The 18,464-nt window shown below is 35.4% G+C and overlaps 1 protein-coding gene across 1 annotated transcript; it reads right to left on the bottom strand.

Annotated features, from left to right (window-relative positions):
* Positions 1 to 13,865: 13,865 nt before the first annotated feature.
* Positions 13,866 to 18,464, bottom strand: LOC129270689 (protein TANC2-like). Its single transcript, XM_054908005.2, has one exon. The coding sequence runs from the start codon at positions 17,506 to 17,508 to the stop codon at positions 16,222 to 16,224; it is 1,287 nt and encodes a 428-aa protein (XP_054763980.1). The 5' UTR covers positions 17,509 to 18,464; the 3' UTR covers positions 13,866 to 16,221.

Below are 18,464 nucleotides of genomic sequence, written 5' to 3'. Positions count from 1 at the left end.
AAACGCGTATCATTCAAACATATTCCCGACAACATCGAACACTTCAATCCATACCAAATGAAAATGACAATAATAAACCGCTACACACATGTTCTTAGCGAAGGAAAAATAGAATACAATAGTCACTTGAAGCTCTATTAGAGAAAGGGATAAAGTGAGAGAGAGAGAGAAAAGGAGAGAGAGAGAGGGAGAGGAGCTAAACATCGCTCCAATTATTTGACGATTGTGTTAGCTTTTGGAGAAGAGAGTCCATGACATTTCCCAATAAATATATAGCACCGGGTACCGGGCCCTGCCATTGAAAAGATGTAAATCACCAGGGACCCCAAAACCGATATCTCATTCTACTCAACGGAAACGTGGTCGTGCTCGCTCTACTTTTCATATTTACACTGACACAATTTCAAATCAAAACATTTATAAAGGAAGGAGTTTCTCGCGACACAGATTCCGCCAATAAAATAGAGGAGGGAGGGAGTATGAAAGGGAAGTGGCGATTTGAGCTTTTACACGCCCTTAGGCGCTTCAAGAGTCTTGTTTTCTCTACCACTTTATCTCTAAATTATCAGCTAGGAAGTCGCTTTTTGACTGGCGTTTGATTTATCTTAACTGATATTGGGTGAGAGTGCATGGAGTAAGTAGAACGAAATAATGAAGAAGGAATGGTGGTAGGTATAAAGAGAAAAGGAAAGAAAATAAAGATCGATACAAAAGAGGATACAGATATAGATGAGAGAAAGAGAGAGAGAGAGAGAGAGAGAGAGAGAGAGAGAGAGAGAAGGGGGTAATGGAAGGGGAACTCCTGAAATAAAAAAAGTGTAGAATCTGGGTCTCCCTTTCCGCTTGCTCGCTCATCCGATTATGCTTGGTTTGTGTTAACGCCACGCGGGCAGCGACGGCATCATACATGCTCGGCTTGCCGCTGTTATCGCTCTTCTCCTTTCCTTGGCAAAACATTGTTCCGATCGATTAAACTCTACTGCCAAGGAAGTCCCGCTATTTTCTGTCCCCATTTTCTCATTCTCTATGATCAACTCTCTCCGCGTGTAACATAAATCGGAGCAGAAAATTGAACATTTTGCCATCAAAATCAATTAAATAAAAAAGTTTTTAAATTTCTATTATCCTTTATCATCATGTTTCGTGGGGCGTGGAGGATGATTCAAGCATTAATAAGGAAGTCAGAGTGGTGCAGCATTTCAAAGAAATATCGCTTGGTATTCAGTAATTCTAATATAGGCACTACTCTGATACTTGCTTGTCTGACGCGCAAGGACAGAGCAAAAATGTTCCATATATTATTGTGAAATGGCGCCATCTTGTGCTTTGGCTGTGAACTCTCCGATGGCTGTCATTTTAGAAATTAATCGTAGGAGTATCTTAAATAAATAGATTTTACATTAGCGATATGCCAATCATTTATTACTACCACCCCCATCATCACAATCACCACAAACTTTATCAAAATACATTATATACATCACCGTCATTATCTTTGAAAGATAGTGCCAATAATATGAAATAATATGATTTAGCCTCTCATGACGCGAGTAATCTTCAACGAAAACTCAAGAATCCAATTTAGAATAACCGGACCGGGGGGGGGGGGGTAATTTGAAAAAGAAATGTTGCCTGCATCTCCCAAAATGCCTACCATTACAACCAGCAACTTCTTAGTGACTTCCTCCACCAATATTATCACTGCCACCATTTACTTCACCACCACAGTTTCCATCTCCACAACATCACCATCACAACCATCACTGCCACCATTTGCCAACATAACGTCCCCAAATTATCATCGAAAGAATCGCCATTATAACAAACTTAGCCACATCCATGGTAAACATTGCAATCATTATCATCATCTCCATCATTATTATTACCATCATTGTTACATCATCATCACCATCAACTTCACCACCACCACCATCATCATTACCACCACCACCCAAACCACCACCACCACCACCGCCATCATCATCATCATCATTATCACCACCACCACCATCATCACCACCACCACCAGAGGCATTCACCATTTATATGTCGGCATATTCGCGAAGTTTTTTTTAATTATTATTTTGTTAACGAAAATTTTAGTCCCGTAGAATGAATACTGAGAAAAAAATGAAGCTAATCGCAATCTGCACCGTTTAATTATAAATATAGGTCATGACATTCGAAGTGTCTCGTTACAGAATTTAGGGAACTCGGTTAAAAGTGAGATCTCTGTTTTTATACGGACATCTGCTTGTTATTGATTGATCCCTATGATTTTAACACCCCAAATTCCAATAATTCCTACTAAAAATGATGGCTTATGTAAATAAGCTGCAAAATTAACTTCCCAATTGGTCGCTTTCTTTTCAGACTTATTTTTTTTGCAATTGCCCTACATCGCCTGTGTAATTTCTGTTCCCACCATTCCCTCTCCCCAGTGCTTGTGATTACAAGTTTTAACGGCTTCATGTTTACATAACTATATCAAGTGCATACTGTATCTTCACTTAATACTGTATATTGGCATGTTGCATGACGCATGAACCAGATTAAGCCAACGACTACAAATTAACCTAATGAACCTGAAATAAGGTAAATGAGAGTTCCCATTTTGCCCACGATCCGTATTGTTACCAGACGTACTCATCCAGAAAGCAGCTGAAAAATCTGTTTAGAATAACACACAAAAGCGAGCTTGAATATGTCTCGATAAATTGTTATTTTTCTAGGCTATTGTAGGTGTGAATGTGTGTATAAGGTTAAGGTCGATTTATGTCTGGTCGGTCTGCTTACTGGTCACGGCGAGTTTGGTTTGCGCAGTTGAATTGAGTAATACGATTCAACACGCGCTGAGTTCTTTTTTTAAATATATATACTTTCTCTTCTTTTTTAGTAAATCAACTTTAACTGATTCATATTTGTCTGACGGTTATTTGTATGATAAATTTATATTCGATTAATGATTGATTTAGAGTAAAACGAATATCACATTCACTATTACTGTCAATACACATTGGCATTGTTTTTATCATGAAGTTACACTAATTTCTACTTATTTGTTTATATATATATAATATATTATATTACATATATATATATATATATTAATGAGGCAAAGTGGTAATGCATTGTACTTAGTTCCAACAGTTTATTTTGAATTCCAAATTTTAACGACGTTAACAAATTTTCGACGTTAACACGCGGAACATAATATCGTTATATATATATATATATATATATATATATATATATATATATTTATAAACAAACAAGTAGAAATTAGTGTAACTTCACGCACTACATAAGTAAAAACACTATCATAACATGTAGAGCGCCACCTGCGGTATACCATGTATACGTGGTTTACAGAAATTGTTAAAAATATAAAAATTATGTCTGCCTACTCATGACAGTATAGTTATGATATTTGAAACTGTGTGTATCGATTGTATTTTGATGAAGCGGAGGCTGGATGGAACAAAGCCAGATTGTCTATTTTCCCTATATAGTTTGATACGAATTATTTTGAATGGTCAGAAGTTTATACGAGCTGCACTATCTCTACAATTTGCATATGAGCAAAGCGAGTCAGCCAAAATATTCTTTACAAAGGTGCTATAAATTATGCCATATTTTCTGTTGTAAAAGGTGTCAGATTTAGACAAAAATGTCAAAGAGAGCTTCAAGAAAATATGGGGGCGCCGGTCTACTTCCTACCGCCCCCAACCAATACACCAGTGGGGTGTACGGTTTAAAAGCAGACGGTTGTGTCGAACGATTATTCATTATTATTAGTAGTAGTCTTAAATAGTCTTAAATGCTTTCAATGATGCCATGAAATATAAAGAATTGTCACCTTCTAATAAACAGGCAATAATTATAATTTTACATAAGGAAGGTACGCATGTTAAGGACCCGATGTTAATTAGCAATTATCGACCGATTTCCTTACTTAATGTTGAGTATAAAATCCTCACCGCAATACTTTCTAAAAGAAGTAAAACCATTCCGAATCATATTGTCTCTGTCGATCAAGTAGGTTACTTAAATGACAGGAATATTGGTGATGCTGTAAGAATGATGAGCGATATGATTTTTCATACAGCAAATTGTAATTAACCTGAATACTTAGTAACAATCGATTTTGAAATGGCGTTTGATTCAATTTCACATTCTTTTTGGCGTAACAGGCGGGGGGGGGGCAAGCTGCCCCCCACCTGGCGGATTTCACTGGGAAAATAAAAAAAACGGGAAAAAGAGAAAAGGGGAGAGAGAGAAAGGGAAAGTGAAAGAAAAAAAGAGGAAAGGGAAAAAGGGAAAGGGAAAAAATGAAAAGAAAGGGAAATAAAGAACATAAATAGGGAAAATGGAAGAAAAGCGGAAAAGGGAAGTTTTCTTTAAAAGGTACTTAAATCGTTTGGTTTTGGGCCGATTGTTAGTGATTCTGTGTGTTCAATGGGGGGGGGGGGGGTTAACCGGGTAATTCAAAATCGAATGCAGGCCAATACATGGGATCCCCTCTCCCTTTAACTTTTGACACTTTTGATAGAATGTCTAGCCCATTGTATTCGTGATGATAATTTGGTAAATGGTATTCGATTTGGTGAAACAGAAATTGAACAAATACTTTATGGTGATGATATGACCATATTTGTAGAAGATTTAATTAAAAGTAATTTATGAAGATATCTGGAAATATATTTATTACAAATAAAGCTTACAATCTGTTAGCCTTCCACACTCTTTCCCCTTTAGAAAACAAGTTTATATGGTTAAAATATTAGGTACTACTTTTTCATTAAATCCTCACGTTGATTAAGAAATGAATTATAAAGGAATATTAAATAACGTTTAAAAGTTATACACTGGTGGAAACAAAGAGCTATAACTTTTTTGGGGAAAGAACCACCTGCTCAAAACAAAATTCTAAATTGATTCATGTGAGCTCTTTAATCCCAGTACCTTAGTGCATGGCTTATAAGGAAATTGACGAAATAGGTTTCGACTTCTTATGGCGAGGAAAGGATAAAATTGAAAGAAATACGATCATAAAAGTTCATCTTTATGGTTGAAAATAAGGAAAATTTGAACTTTTGTTCTCAACACATAAAGTAAAAACCCGAAGAATTACCTCGAAATGTTCGGCTGCAGCCTTCCTTAGCTTTTTGGTTTCTTTCTTTCTCTGTAGGAGGGGGGGGGGGGGGTGGTGAGTGTTTTGGGGTGTCTGTGTGGGCGTTGAGAGTGGAAATACTCGATCCTTTCTTTTTATATCATAACTTTCTTTAATCATTAAGCAATGGGATATGATTAAAAAAAAAATTACATTACTACTGAAACATACATTTGTGAATTTCTATTCGATATAGTTGGCTAATTTGTATATTATATTAATGAATAACCGCCTGTAATATAAATACTATGATTTCTGTACATTATTTTCTGTATCATGAATAATTATTTGCTTTTATGAAACAGTGTTTTGCTTGATTTATATTGTAACATTTGCAATGTACCATTACTTGTATGATTTGAACTAAATGGATTTAATAAATACTATTACAAAACAAAAAATGTTATTGTTATTATAATTATTTTTGTTATTATTATTATAATTTTATCATTATTATTCATTTATTATTTATCTATTCATATATTAATTAATTAATTTATTTGTTAATTTATTGTTACTGTTATTATTATCATTATTATTATTATTGTTTTATTTTATTTTATCTATACATTTTTTTTTTTTTTGGGGGGGGGGTATTGGCATTGCCTACATCTACATTTAGAGTGTATCAATTTTACAGTACGTAGTTTCTTTATTCACAGAGCGTTTGGGACTGTTGATAGATCATCCTCGATGTGCGTAATCCGAAATGAATAAAGACAAAAATATTTGAATCATCTTCATCATTACAGTGTCTCCGAAGCGTTAGACGACTAGTCGAAGCCTGCGCTTTAGCACCTAGACATTATGAGCTTTAAGTCTTTGACATCCTCCTCCTCCTCCGTCTCCCCATCATCGGGGCTCTCGACGTCTTCATCACGCTAGCTGGCATGGCTCAAGATTCATCCTGTCATCGTCTGATCGACGTCGTCTTGACAATCGATATGGACTTCCTGTTTGTGCGAGCTAGTGAGGCCAAAATCCAGCTCTTTCTCCTTCTTGTATAAGAACCCTATATTGTCGAATCTATACTAGTCAGTTAGTATACTTATGTTTTTTTCACACCCCTTAAAGATAAATTCCAGTTTAGTTACAAGGGACAAAATGAAATCCGAGTGTTTGCATGATAAGTCTCCCGATTTTGAACCACACGGTCGGGATTCAGATCAAAACGCTGCCCTCGCGTTCTTTGATAAGGCATTTTTCTGCATTTGTCACCCTCCATCCAGGTATACATTGTATGGATACCCGATAGGAAGGTATTCCTTGAATGCTCGAGCGCTTGATCAGAGTAGCCAGGGTAATAATATGCAGCGCTTAGAACAATTGTATTAAGCGCTATATAAAATAATGTTGCATATTATCTTTATCATTATTATTATTATCATTATAATTATTGTTATTATTATTATTATTACCATTATAATTATCATTATTATTATCATTGTCATTACTTTTATTATTATCATTATCATCATCATCATTAGTAGTAGAAGTAGTTGTACTACTACTACTACTACTACTACTACTACTACTACTACTACTACTACTACTACTACTACTACTACTACTATACTACTACTATACTACTACTACTACTACTACTACCACTACTACACTACTACTACTACTACCACTAGTACAGTACTACTACTACTACTACTACTACTACTACTACTACTACTTCTACCAATACTACACTACTACTACTACTACTACGGCTACCACTACTACAGTACTACTAGTAGTAGTAGTAGTAGTAGTAGTAGTCGTCGTATCAGAGGGCAAATCACCAGGTAGTTTACATCCACTCTGTCTACTTTCAGTTTAATCTTATCACCATGGTATTATCTTAGTTGATCTACAACCTGTCTATTGGTCTAATAATCCCCATTTCATCCTAATACCCACTTGATCTAATGCCAATAGATCAACCGTATTTAACCAAATTTTTATTTGACGAATGATCATGAGCAAACGTAAATGAACTTGAAATAAGACCATCGAGAGTAAATAGCAGTTAGAGCACATGTTTTTGGATTTGGATATTTGGATACCATCAGGTTTATGATGGTTGAAATAGATTAATGATAAATATTGAACCTTGACATTTGTATTTTCGCACCTCACAAAGTACAACAATAGTATTAAACAATTCTTGAATTATTTTGAATAGATGCTCAATGGAATAAAAATGAAATTAATCTAGATGTTAATATTGATAAATAATCCCCATTTTTTTATATGTTGGCCTACATGAAACAGATGAAATTATTTAAAAAAACAGCGCTTTTCAGCTTTGAATAAATTTCAACATGACATACTTTGCCTTTAACATTCAGTAAGAACAGCACAAATTTAAAAGAAGAAAATAAAACGATGGGATGAAAAAAAGAGAAGAGAGGATGAAATCGATAGTTCTTGTCATTGGCTACTGTTTCTACGTGACAGGTTGTAAAATCAATGTTTGCCTACTCAAAGACACTTTATTCTACGGTGGGCTATCCTCTAACCAAACATCACAGAGTCATGAATATTCATTTGCACGCATGATTTCTTGAACAGTTTTAAAGGTGTCTATTGAACTTTTATATTCGAGCCATGACATAAGATATTCCTTTAAGAGCAAAGAGAGAAATAGTCAAAGCTTCATGTTATAAAGGAAATCGGTTTGTAACTCATTCCTTCAGATGAAAAGTTTGAAATAGATAAATTCGTTTTCTCTTATGCATTCTCTAGATAAAACACATGACTGGAAATGAGTAATTCTCAGTTTCTCTCTCCTCCTCCCCCTCTCTCTCTTTCTTTCTGTCTTTCTGTCTTTTTTTTTTCTTTCTTTCTTTCTGTCTTTCTTTTAGTTTCTTCTTTTATTTTCTCTCGTACGTTTTTCCTTTTCTGGTGAGGAGGTTATTTAGATGACAAACGTATCCAAAATTGATAATAATTCTTCTAACTGTCTAAAAAAGGTCATTTTCAGGTCTGTATATAAAAATTCTGCTCGCACTTCGCACATTATTATATAGTGAGATACGTATCCTCTTTTGAATTCCTAGAAATCGTCATTGAAAATATCCCTTTTGCCTTCACTCCCCCTCCATAGCTAGTGCATTGCGACCGTTTAATCCACATTGTGCTGCACTAAATAGTGGTCACACCGCGGTGCACCGCCAGTACACCGCTGGAGCGGTAAAAAAATCATCACCGCTCGTTACCGTTCATCACCGTGTAACAGAAGTTGGCCACCGTTAAGGCTGATGGTCCCTCCTACCGCTTCGAAAGTTTTGGGCTGCACAAAATATATAGGGGTGAGGAGCGGGCACTTTTCGGCTCCGGCAAGTTCACCATCGCTCCAACAACGCCTAGTCAAATTTTGGCGCCGCTAGACGCAAGTTCGTGGACGCTTGGGTCCGCTAGGCCAACGCAGGAATCTTGAAAGCTGGACCACCTCTGCGGTGATTAAACTTTGCACAAACGTTGGTGGAGAGGTTGCAAGCGTTTTACGAGCGAACACGGGATTGCTGGAACGGTGTCGGGCGTTGAAGCAGCGATCCATTGCGGTGATGAACTTTGGTTTGGCGTTGGCATGGAAGTGTCACCGCTAAACCAACGCCAAAGCAACGCCGGCTTCAGTGGTTCGCCGTTAAGGCAACGCCCGTGTTTTCATTTTTCCCCTTTTGTGGGCGACCCCCTTTCCCTACCGTTCAAGGAACGCTCCAACAAAGTTCGGGCGGTGTGACCAGTCCTTGAGTAAAAAGAAGCCTTCATTACATGAATAAAATAAGCGCAAAATGTCCAGTTCTTTACGTCTTTAATTAACTTTCTGCCATACGTATCCTCTTGTTGATATTCTTTCATGTCAAACAGTGTCCTTTTCGGGCCGGTGTATACATATATGCTCTGAATTCCTACATACAGTCCTTAAACTCTCCCCTTTCAGGTCATTATTAAAATTTATTCAAATAATTTCAACGTGAATCATTAATTTCATACTTATGAAACAGATCATGTCAAAAGAACAATATCAAACTTCATCTTTCATAGTTCTTTAAGCAGCCGATCAGTGAAAGTCTCTAAAAAAGATATCAAATCAAGCCCCCAAATAAGAATAGGCTATGACATTGCTAGATCAGCATCAGCCTCAAAATATCATTTTTCTGGTCGCGCTTCGCACTAGCATTATTTGATTAGTAGGATGCATCGTCCTTAACAAAAGCCCTATAAATACATCAATATATAAAAAAAATCAGCTCGCGCTTCGCGCTTGCATGCATTTTTCTTAGCGGATACGCTTCCTGTTAAGGACATTTTCATTTTTTTTTAGTATAGCTCTCCAAAATTTTAAGCTAGACTTTCACGAATGCACTGTTCATTTAGTGAGGAACATAACTTCTCCAGTTTGTGTCAAACAGTGCATCGGATCAGTAATGATCAGCTCACACTTCGCTCACAAATTGTTTGTTGAGTGAGAAAAGTAGCCTGTTATGGTTACGGAAGGTGTTAAAAATACCCGTCTAAAAAAACCAGAGGTAAATGTTCATATCATTAACAATTTTATTAGGAAAACACGTATGCTTCTTTTTATTATTGGTATTTATTTTCATTTCAAACACACAAATATACATGTTAAAAATCAACAATTCATATACAATATGGCGGATATCCCATTTTAGTCATGTCAGTGGTATTGTATTGTCCTTCCACGGAGTCCTTTGACACAACGTTCCCTTATAAAACAAACATACATCATTACAATAAATCGAATACATGACAACCCTTGACACATAAAAGAGAAATAAGACAATTGCTCCCACCCCATCTTGATAAATTCATAATAAGAATTTCCCTTTCCTGGTTATCATGTCAGTGCAGCACAAAATTTAGCCCTCGCTTTATTTGCGCTCGCATTATTCATTTAGGTCTTATCATTTACATAAGTACATGTGTGTTCTTGTAGTTGTTGAACACGATGCAAAACAATCCAATCTTTTATTTGGGTGAAGAAAAAACATGTCAAATATGAATTGTTCATACTTTCTTGATAGAAATAGGTACTACATAAGGAAGAATTAGTATTTTTAATGATATATATACCATTATAATCATTACCATTATAATTCTTTCTTATGTAATAGGAAGTTCCCCAGACTTAACTCAAATTTATTGATAAACTATCAATGCTTGTAAAATGTCGATAAATATGTTAATAAAAATGTTCACCGATGGAACTTAACAGTGTGAAATAGCATATCTAGAGAGGGAGATGGGGGGTTATATAAGAATATAACAAGGTATAACTTTTAAAGTAGCTGGAAAGCTGACGAGGTGTTACGTCCGCCATGAATTACAAAATTCATGGTCGTCAAAGCATCCAAACAAAAGCTCCTACTAAATCTTATACATATAGTTACATAAGTTACGTGGCCGAGTTCTATCTATCGATGTGCTTAACTGTCCATAAACATCTGCTGAAATTTGAGGAAAGGCGACCAAATTGGTTAAAAATCTGAAATCTTCGCTTCTTCAAGTTTTGCCTAATGAAACCGGAGACATATGGCATGCTTAGTAAATTCAAGCGTGCATCAAGATAAATATATCAAAGATCGGTATCTTTTGAAATGAGGAATTACAAATTGATCAGGCATTTTATTAAACGCTTCATCATTCATCTTTTGTTCACAGTATACGCCAATACAATTCATATTGTGCATATAGTATTGTACAATTTTTGTTAGCGTTTTGCAGCTACGAACTTCAAAATTCAAATCAAATAAGTGTAATTGAACGACTATAGTCAAAGTAATTCTTTTTTAGTTAAGTAGCAAACAATCAAATTATCATTAGCTATTGGAAATATGAAGGGAGCACTCAATCTAAGAACGCGCACGCTCCGAACGTGTGTGCGTGTCGCCCAAACCGACCGTTTTACACAATGGGACCAGTAGGTAAGTATATCAATGATGTCTTTATCTTACGAGGGGTAGCTCGCCTTTCTTACTCTCAAGCTTTGAAACTCTTCACGAAAATGTAGATCAAATGAAGCTAAATTGACAACTCTTCTTGCCATTCCCGCTGCTTAATTGATCACTTTTGTGCCATAAGCGCGGGAAAATATACAATGAGTGATATGACAATCTTCATTAACACAGCATGAGCAAATATGGTCTCCCATTTTGAGTAACTGTTTCCTTTCAACTTTTCTGTGTAGGATTTTAGCAAGATGACTTAATCTATTATGCATCCACACGTGTTTTGATAGGCACTGTGAAGTAGAACAGTCATGCCTTGGCTTAATACAGGAGAAGAGAAGGGACGTGATTTCTTACAAAATCTAGCGAATGTAATTTCAAGAGTACAATAGGAGCAGGAAAACAAAAACATCAGTGGGTCGTGATCCTTTAAAGTATAAAAGAAAGAGGAGAGGAAGGGTTGTGAGAGGTTTTTATCCAAATGACTTTTCATTTTTCATGATGGACATGTCTGTTTGACTAATTTTCTAAGGAGATGGAGAATGGTTTGAGCGAGATGGATATAGGGACACAGAGAATAAAAGAGAAGGAAATTGATATGTATATGTATAATGTATATCCTACTGCAGGGAAAGAGCAAATTATACTAGTAATATAGAATAAAAAGTAGTAGTAGCTAAAAGCCGAGAGAGGTGGAAGGCGATTATGTCAATAGTATGAAAGGGTGAAGGGGGGGGGGGGGGGCAGAGAACGGGGAGGGGTATATAGCATTACATGAAATAAGTACTGTAGTTAAAAAACTGTTATGGTTGTGAATGATATATGTAGTAATATAAAATAAAGGATTTAGTGGACGTATTAGGCGAACAGGAAATGTTATTTTGGTCGGGATCCACACCAAATTCAGAATAACTTTGCTTATGTTTCTTTTGGGTACAAAACCATTTATTAATCATGGAGTTGGCTGAAAGTTATGGGGAAAATTATCTTAGTTTGTAGCTTTGTGATATGCACAAAATTTATTTATTATTAATTATTATTTATAAATGCAGTTAAGGTGAAATAAAAATCATTGGTGAGTATTAAACGCTGATTGTACATTGCAAAAGATTATCAGAAAGGTAAAAAATAAATTACAGCAAAGAAATATATACAATGATTAAGCTTTTCAATCGAAAGACAACTTGTCATTTAAGTGTGGTTAAGTCATTAATCAATCAAATTATCATTCAGAAAATTAATCTAGTTGTAAAAAGAAAATCAACAAGTAACATACATACAATACATAACATCATACAATAAACTCAAACAACCACGCAATCAATCAGGCCCTCAATCACTCAGTCAAGCAATCGATCAATCAATCAAATCTATCAATCAACCAATCAAACAACCAACTAACCAATCAATCGATCAATCAATCAATCAATCAATCAATCAATCAAATCAATCAATCAATCAACCAACCAACCAACCAATCAATCAATCAATCAATCAATCAATCCGTGAATCAATCAGTCAATTAATAAATCAATTAATCGACCAACAAATCAATCCGTGAATCAATCAATCAGTCCGTGAATCAATCAATCAATCAACCAGTTAACAAAAAAAAAATAATAAGCAATCGGATAAAAATAAAGCCAACCAATCACCCAATCAATTTGTGAATCAATCAACCAATCAAGCAATCAATCAATCAATCAATCAACAAATCAATATAAATCAATCATATCAGTCAACTAACAAATCAATCAATCAATACGTAAATCAATCAATCAATCAATCAACCAATAAATTAATCAGTCAGTCATTCAATCAATAAATCATATCAATCAATCGGTCATCAACCAAGCAATCAATCAATAAATCTGTGAATCAGTCAATCAATCATTCAATCAACCAATCACTCAATCAGCCAATCAATCAAGCAGTCGCTCAACCAATTAACAAAAAATAAATTATTTAATAAGCATTCTTGGTAACTAGGTATGCACTTGTTAAAAAAAAATCATGATCCATCCAATCGATCATATAATTATCAATGAACCATAAATCGATCAAGATTATCAACCAAGTTGGTAAATAATCATTAATGGACAATCATTTGATCGACCAACCAAGCAAGAACATGAATATTGATTTAGGAAATAAAATCAATCAATCCGTGAATCAATCAATCAATCAACAAACAATCAATCAATCAACCAATCAATGAATCAATCAATGAATCAATCAATCAATCAATCAAACAGTCAATCAATCAACCGATCACTCGATCAGCCAATCAATCCGTGAATCAATTTAATACATTAATCAACCAACAAATCAATCAATCAATTGATCAATCAATCAAGCAGTCAATCAACCAGTTAAAAAAATCATCTAATAAGCAATCGAATAAAAATAAAATCAACCGATCACCCAATCAGTCTTAAATTCAATCGACCACCCAATCAATCCATGATCCAACCAATCGATCATATAATTATCAATGAACCATAATTCGATAAAGGTATTCAACCAAGTTGGTAAATAATCATCAATAGACAATCATTTGATCAACCAACCAAGCAAGAACATGAAGATCGATTCAGGAAATAAAATCAATCAATCAACCACCATATATGTACAGTTCTTTGATGAAGGAATATGAAATATCCCCTTCGTTGCCATCCAATCATTACAGAGTACTAGTCAATCAAAACACAATCAAAAGAAAATGATCCATTGTTTTAAAAAAATGAAATTTAATTCCCTATGTACTTCACAACATTACTGCCCAAAAAAGTCCACGTCAGTCTCTTTAAAAAGCATACATGTACCACCACAAAAAAATCATCATGATATCAAATTTTGTAGCAATATAATCAAACTTTCATTCCCAACACACTGTCTTTTATCACACGGTGTATAACCTTTCAAATAACACTCAGAAATTCACTTCATTTTCGACAACAAAATGTATTGAGTGATGATTATTTAAATTGCGTTGCGTAAAAAAAATAAAAGCGAAAACTAGTAACACAAAATACTACATATGGTTTGCATCAATCGTTATTTGCGTATTGTTATTTTACAATGTATAGCATTGCAATTTTAGTGTAATGTATGAAATAAGAACAATTTAACTAACATATTTCGAGTATATCATAAATTGTTTGCTTCATTATAAAGAGGTATCTCGAAATAGTTGGAAAGAGAACTGGACTTATGAGGGTTTGAAATGTAATTAATCATAATTGCGTACAATATCATCATAGAAATATAACAAAGATATGCAAATATTACAGAAAAAACAAAATTGTTCATAATATGATAAGTGAGTTATGTTAGATATTGATCGATTTATGACAAAAGTGGTGCAAATTTTTATTTTACAGTTTACAACTGTAATTTACATTTAAAGTTTGTATTTTGATTCTGTCTCATTTTCATCGATTACAATTCTATTAAGAATACAAGCGAAATGTGCACAGTTTTGGGTATTCTTGATTCATTTTAAACAATTCAATACCTTGGAAGTAAAATGATGGGCAACATGTGCGTGTACATGTAAACATACAATAAATATTTCCTCATTCAAAATACAAATCAGCGTAAGTATGTACAACTCTGCACTTTCTTTATATGCCCAATGTTATGCACGCACAGTAAAATTATTGCACTAAAATAACAATTGCGTTAATCAATAAAATAACAATTAAATAAGTGAGCTTTCTTCGAAATATCAACATTGTTTCACTACAAAAACTACAAGACCAGAATGAACGGTGAGAACAAGGATAAAATATGGGGTCATTTAAGTATTATCGTTACGGATGTGACGAATGTAATTATTATTTTCAATGAAATATATTAAAAAGGCAAACAACGTTAAGTACGTTGAGCATAGTAAGATTTTCTAAGGATAAAATCAGGTCAACGTTTAATGCATGTCACTCAGCATATTATTACTGAACATGCTAAAATAGATTTAATCAAATGGATAAATCAAATCAGTTAACATCTGGTTGAAGGATAAGTTTATTATTATTATTATTATCATTGTTGTTATTATTATTAGTAGTAGTATTAGTATTTATGTTATTATTAGTATTTTTTTTTTTTTTGGGGGGGGGTTACATGTATCTCATTTTGTTGCTATCTAGAATTCGAACCATATGATAATATAAAGCCAACTACATGTACAATGTATGGCTTGTCAGACGCCCTAATATTCATAATTCTCTCTAAATAATAATAATAATGATAATAATTATGATAATAGTAATGATGATGATGATATAATACTACTATGTCTACTTCTACTACCACCACCACCACTACTACTACTACTACTACTACTACTACAAATAATAATAATATCAATAATAAAACAGTTCCATATGTAGTTTTCTTTAATAGTTAAGTATCGAATGTACACATTACTTTTATAGAAAAGTGATGAAATAATGTGTCTGATAAACGCAGAGTCTTTTTGTTTTCAATTTCTTTAGAAAAGGAAACCCAACGGATTTTATATTGCTTGGTATTAGGAGCTGGCAACATGTGACGTAATCAAATTCGAGAGATATTGCCATAATTTAGGGACTTCTTTGCCCTTTCTAGAGAAATTCCAGCTGAGACTGGGTAATTTGAAAATTGGAATTATAAATAACAAATCGCAGCCCATAATATGCACCCTCTATATCCCATCGAATATGAATATCAAATAAATCAAAACTGATGGTTACATTTCATCAGGTTAGGCAATTTGGTTCAATCTCCATTCGAGAACAATAAAGCAAATATTATATTAGAGGAAACGCATTTTCATTGTCATAACTAATTATCTTTGGAATTAATGCCACCAGCACATCCCAAACCATCACATTTTTCATGGATAAAATAAAGCAAGCTATGGAATAATTTGAGTACACGATGTTCGTTTTACACACTGCATGATTTAGATGCAAAAGTAATAGAATATTTGGATCGTATGAGCACCGTAAAGTAAATATAAACGATGCTGCATTTCATATTTTCACCATAACCTCTCTGTCTCAAATAATTTGAACAAAAACGATTGAAGTTAATTTTTTATGATACGCTGGTGATCGTAGGTCTCCGTTTCATGTTTGATGAGTTCGCGTTGTTCGCCCCAACACCCGCTGTATTATGACGTCGTACTGGAACTGGTCTACCAGTTACATTTGCAGGTGCATCCGACGGTTCTAACATCGATGGAACCGACCCGAAAAGAAGATGTCGGTTAGCAGCTTGAGACGGTCTACTTTTCTGCTGTTCAGTGTAAAGTCTAAATAAAATCCCAAGATCAAGGGGAGTGTTGGGGCAATCCCGTTCTTGGACGTTACGAGGATCAAGGCGGTCAGTCGCTGCTGAAGCGGCGCTTGAAACACGGCTATCTTTTCTACGTTTACCACAGCGGCTACCAGATTCGCTATTACGATCCTTATCACGTTCCTGAAAAGCGAAGATGAGTTGTGTAAGCTGCTCCTGTTGCCGACGTAACTGTCCAATCATTTGTATCTCTTTGTTAAAGCTGTGAAACGGTGGGATAAACCGTCGAACCGTTCGGCATGATGACGACGTCGCCGGCGGCGGAACCGACTCGGAGCGCGGATCAGCAGACTTCATCCGCGGATCATTTACAAACATGGACGACCTGGTCTTTATTTCATCCACCAGCTTCTGCTTGCTAAATTTAGCCCATTCTGTAGAGTTCATAAAGTAATCGTTGTCCCTTGAACTCACCGATGCTTTTCCTTCCTCGAGCAAGATCCTGGCACAATCATAGTGGCCAAGTTTAGTAGCTAAGAGAAGAGCAGTGCATCCTTGTTTATTTCTTTTGTCAACTGAGATGCCATCTTTCTTGAACGATGACACGAGCATCTTGACAATCTTGGTGAACCCTTGGGATGCGGCAAGGTTTAACGGGGTATCACCATTTTTATCTGGCATGTTTTTCTCGAGTTTATCCTCTAAGAGAAAGACTTCCACTGCCTTCTCCCTACCATGAAGGCAAGCTAGACCCAGCGCAGACCGTCCCATGAAATCCAACATGTTCAATTCCGCTCCTGCCTTCAGCAAAACTTTGATACACTTCACACCATGATCATCTGGTGATAGCATCGCCGCCACCATGAGAGGGGTATAACCAGCAGAATCCCGTTTATCCACGTGAGCTTTCATAGAGATGAGCAACCTAACTTGGTGGAGCCTGCCACCCAAGATGGCCCGGTGAATACCTGTTCCACCCGGACTCCATATCTCTGGTAGACTCGATGGAACGGTGTGAACCAAAAGTCTATCCATAGCACCAGAAGATTCCCATGTCGATGCACGGTTAGAATGAGTAGAAATCATAGGTATATCTCTTCAAACCCTCTTGTAGAGTCAACATTCAATATTTTGTTTACTTCTTAGCGCATATGTAGTAAGATAGTTATGCTTGCGTTGTCAGTCAATAGTCCTCTTCTCTGTGCATTCAATGTTCTCGCATGAATATGGTATCGGATTTCGAGCGTAAAGTCAGTTTCGGCGTCCCTTAGCAACGGGCGTCTGGGACCCCTACTGTACAAAAGGTTAACCTGAAAGCCACAACCTCGTTACTCCACGTCTCTAAAGAAAATGGGTATTGATCGGCGCTGGGGATGAAAGAATACACCACAAAAACATTGACTCAGGTTTGTTGAACAACAATAATCGAAGTTTGTGCCAAACTTTACTAACAAAAGAAGTGTGTCGGTATACTGTCTATTGAATGAGATCCCATCGAATGACTTCTGAAGAGCCATAAGTGGCAGCAGGGGGCAGGCTGTAAAAGGTCTCTAACAACTAGTATTATCATGATTATAGTCATTATTACTTTTAAAACATAAACAACTTAATGGCAGGCAGAATTTGTGTTGATTACTTAACTCAAGGCATAAATTATGAAGGATCTCGGATTACAAACTTTAAATTATCATACACGATTTTAAAACAAACACAAGCTATTACATTTTCAGAGAAATATGTATTCAGAATTCGATTAAATGACGTCAATTATTAAGCTAATCCTACCAGAGAAAGTGTAACAAAGACCTGTAGCTTTTCTTTTTTATCATGTTCATAGGAAGACGATCCTTTTTTTGCTGAAAATAATCTTCATCTTACATAATATGCTGACGCGTATGGTGCAACTGTTAGCCGTCTGATCAACGACACAAAATATAATGTGGAAAGGAGTGATAAAGATGGATTGCTAGATATTTTTTTCTGGCCAGTTAGTCTGCTGTCGTGACTGTAGGACCAGGGGAAAAGTGCAGAGAGAGAGGGAG

The sequence above is a fragment of the Lytechinus pictus genome, chromosome 11 (genome assembly GCF_037042905.1).
Source record: "Lytechinus pictus isolate F3 Inbred chromosome 11, Lp3.0, whole genome shotgun sequence".
NCBI classification, from domain to species: domain Eukaryota; kingdom Metazoa; phylum Echinodermata; class Echinoidea; order Temnopleuroida; family Toxopneustidae; genus Lytechinus; species Lytechinus pictus.
This window is presented reverse-complemented; position numbering and strand designations above follow the sequence as displayed.

Coding starts and splice junctions, on each gene's coding strand:
- LOC129270689 (XM_054908005.2), bottom strand. CDS start 17,508: ATGATTTCTACTCATTCTAACCGTGCATCGACATGGGAATCTTCTGGT.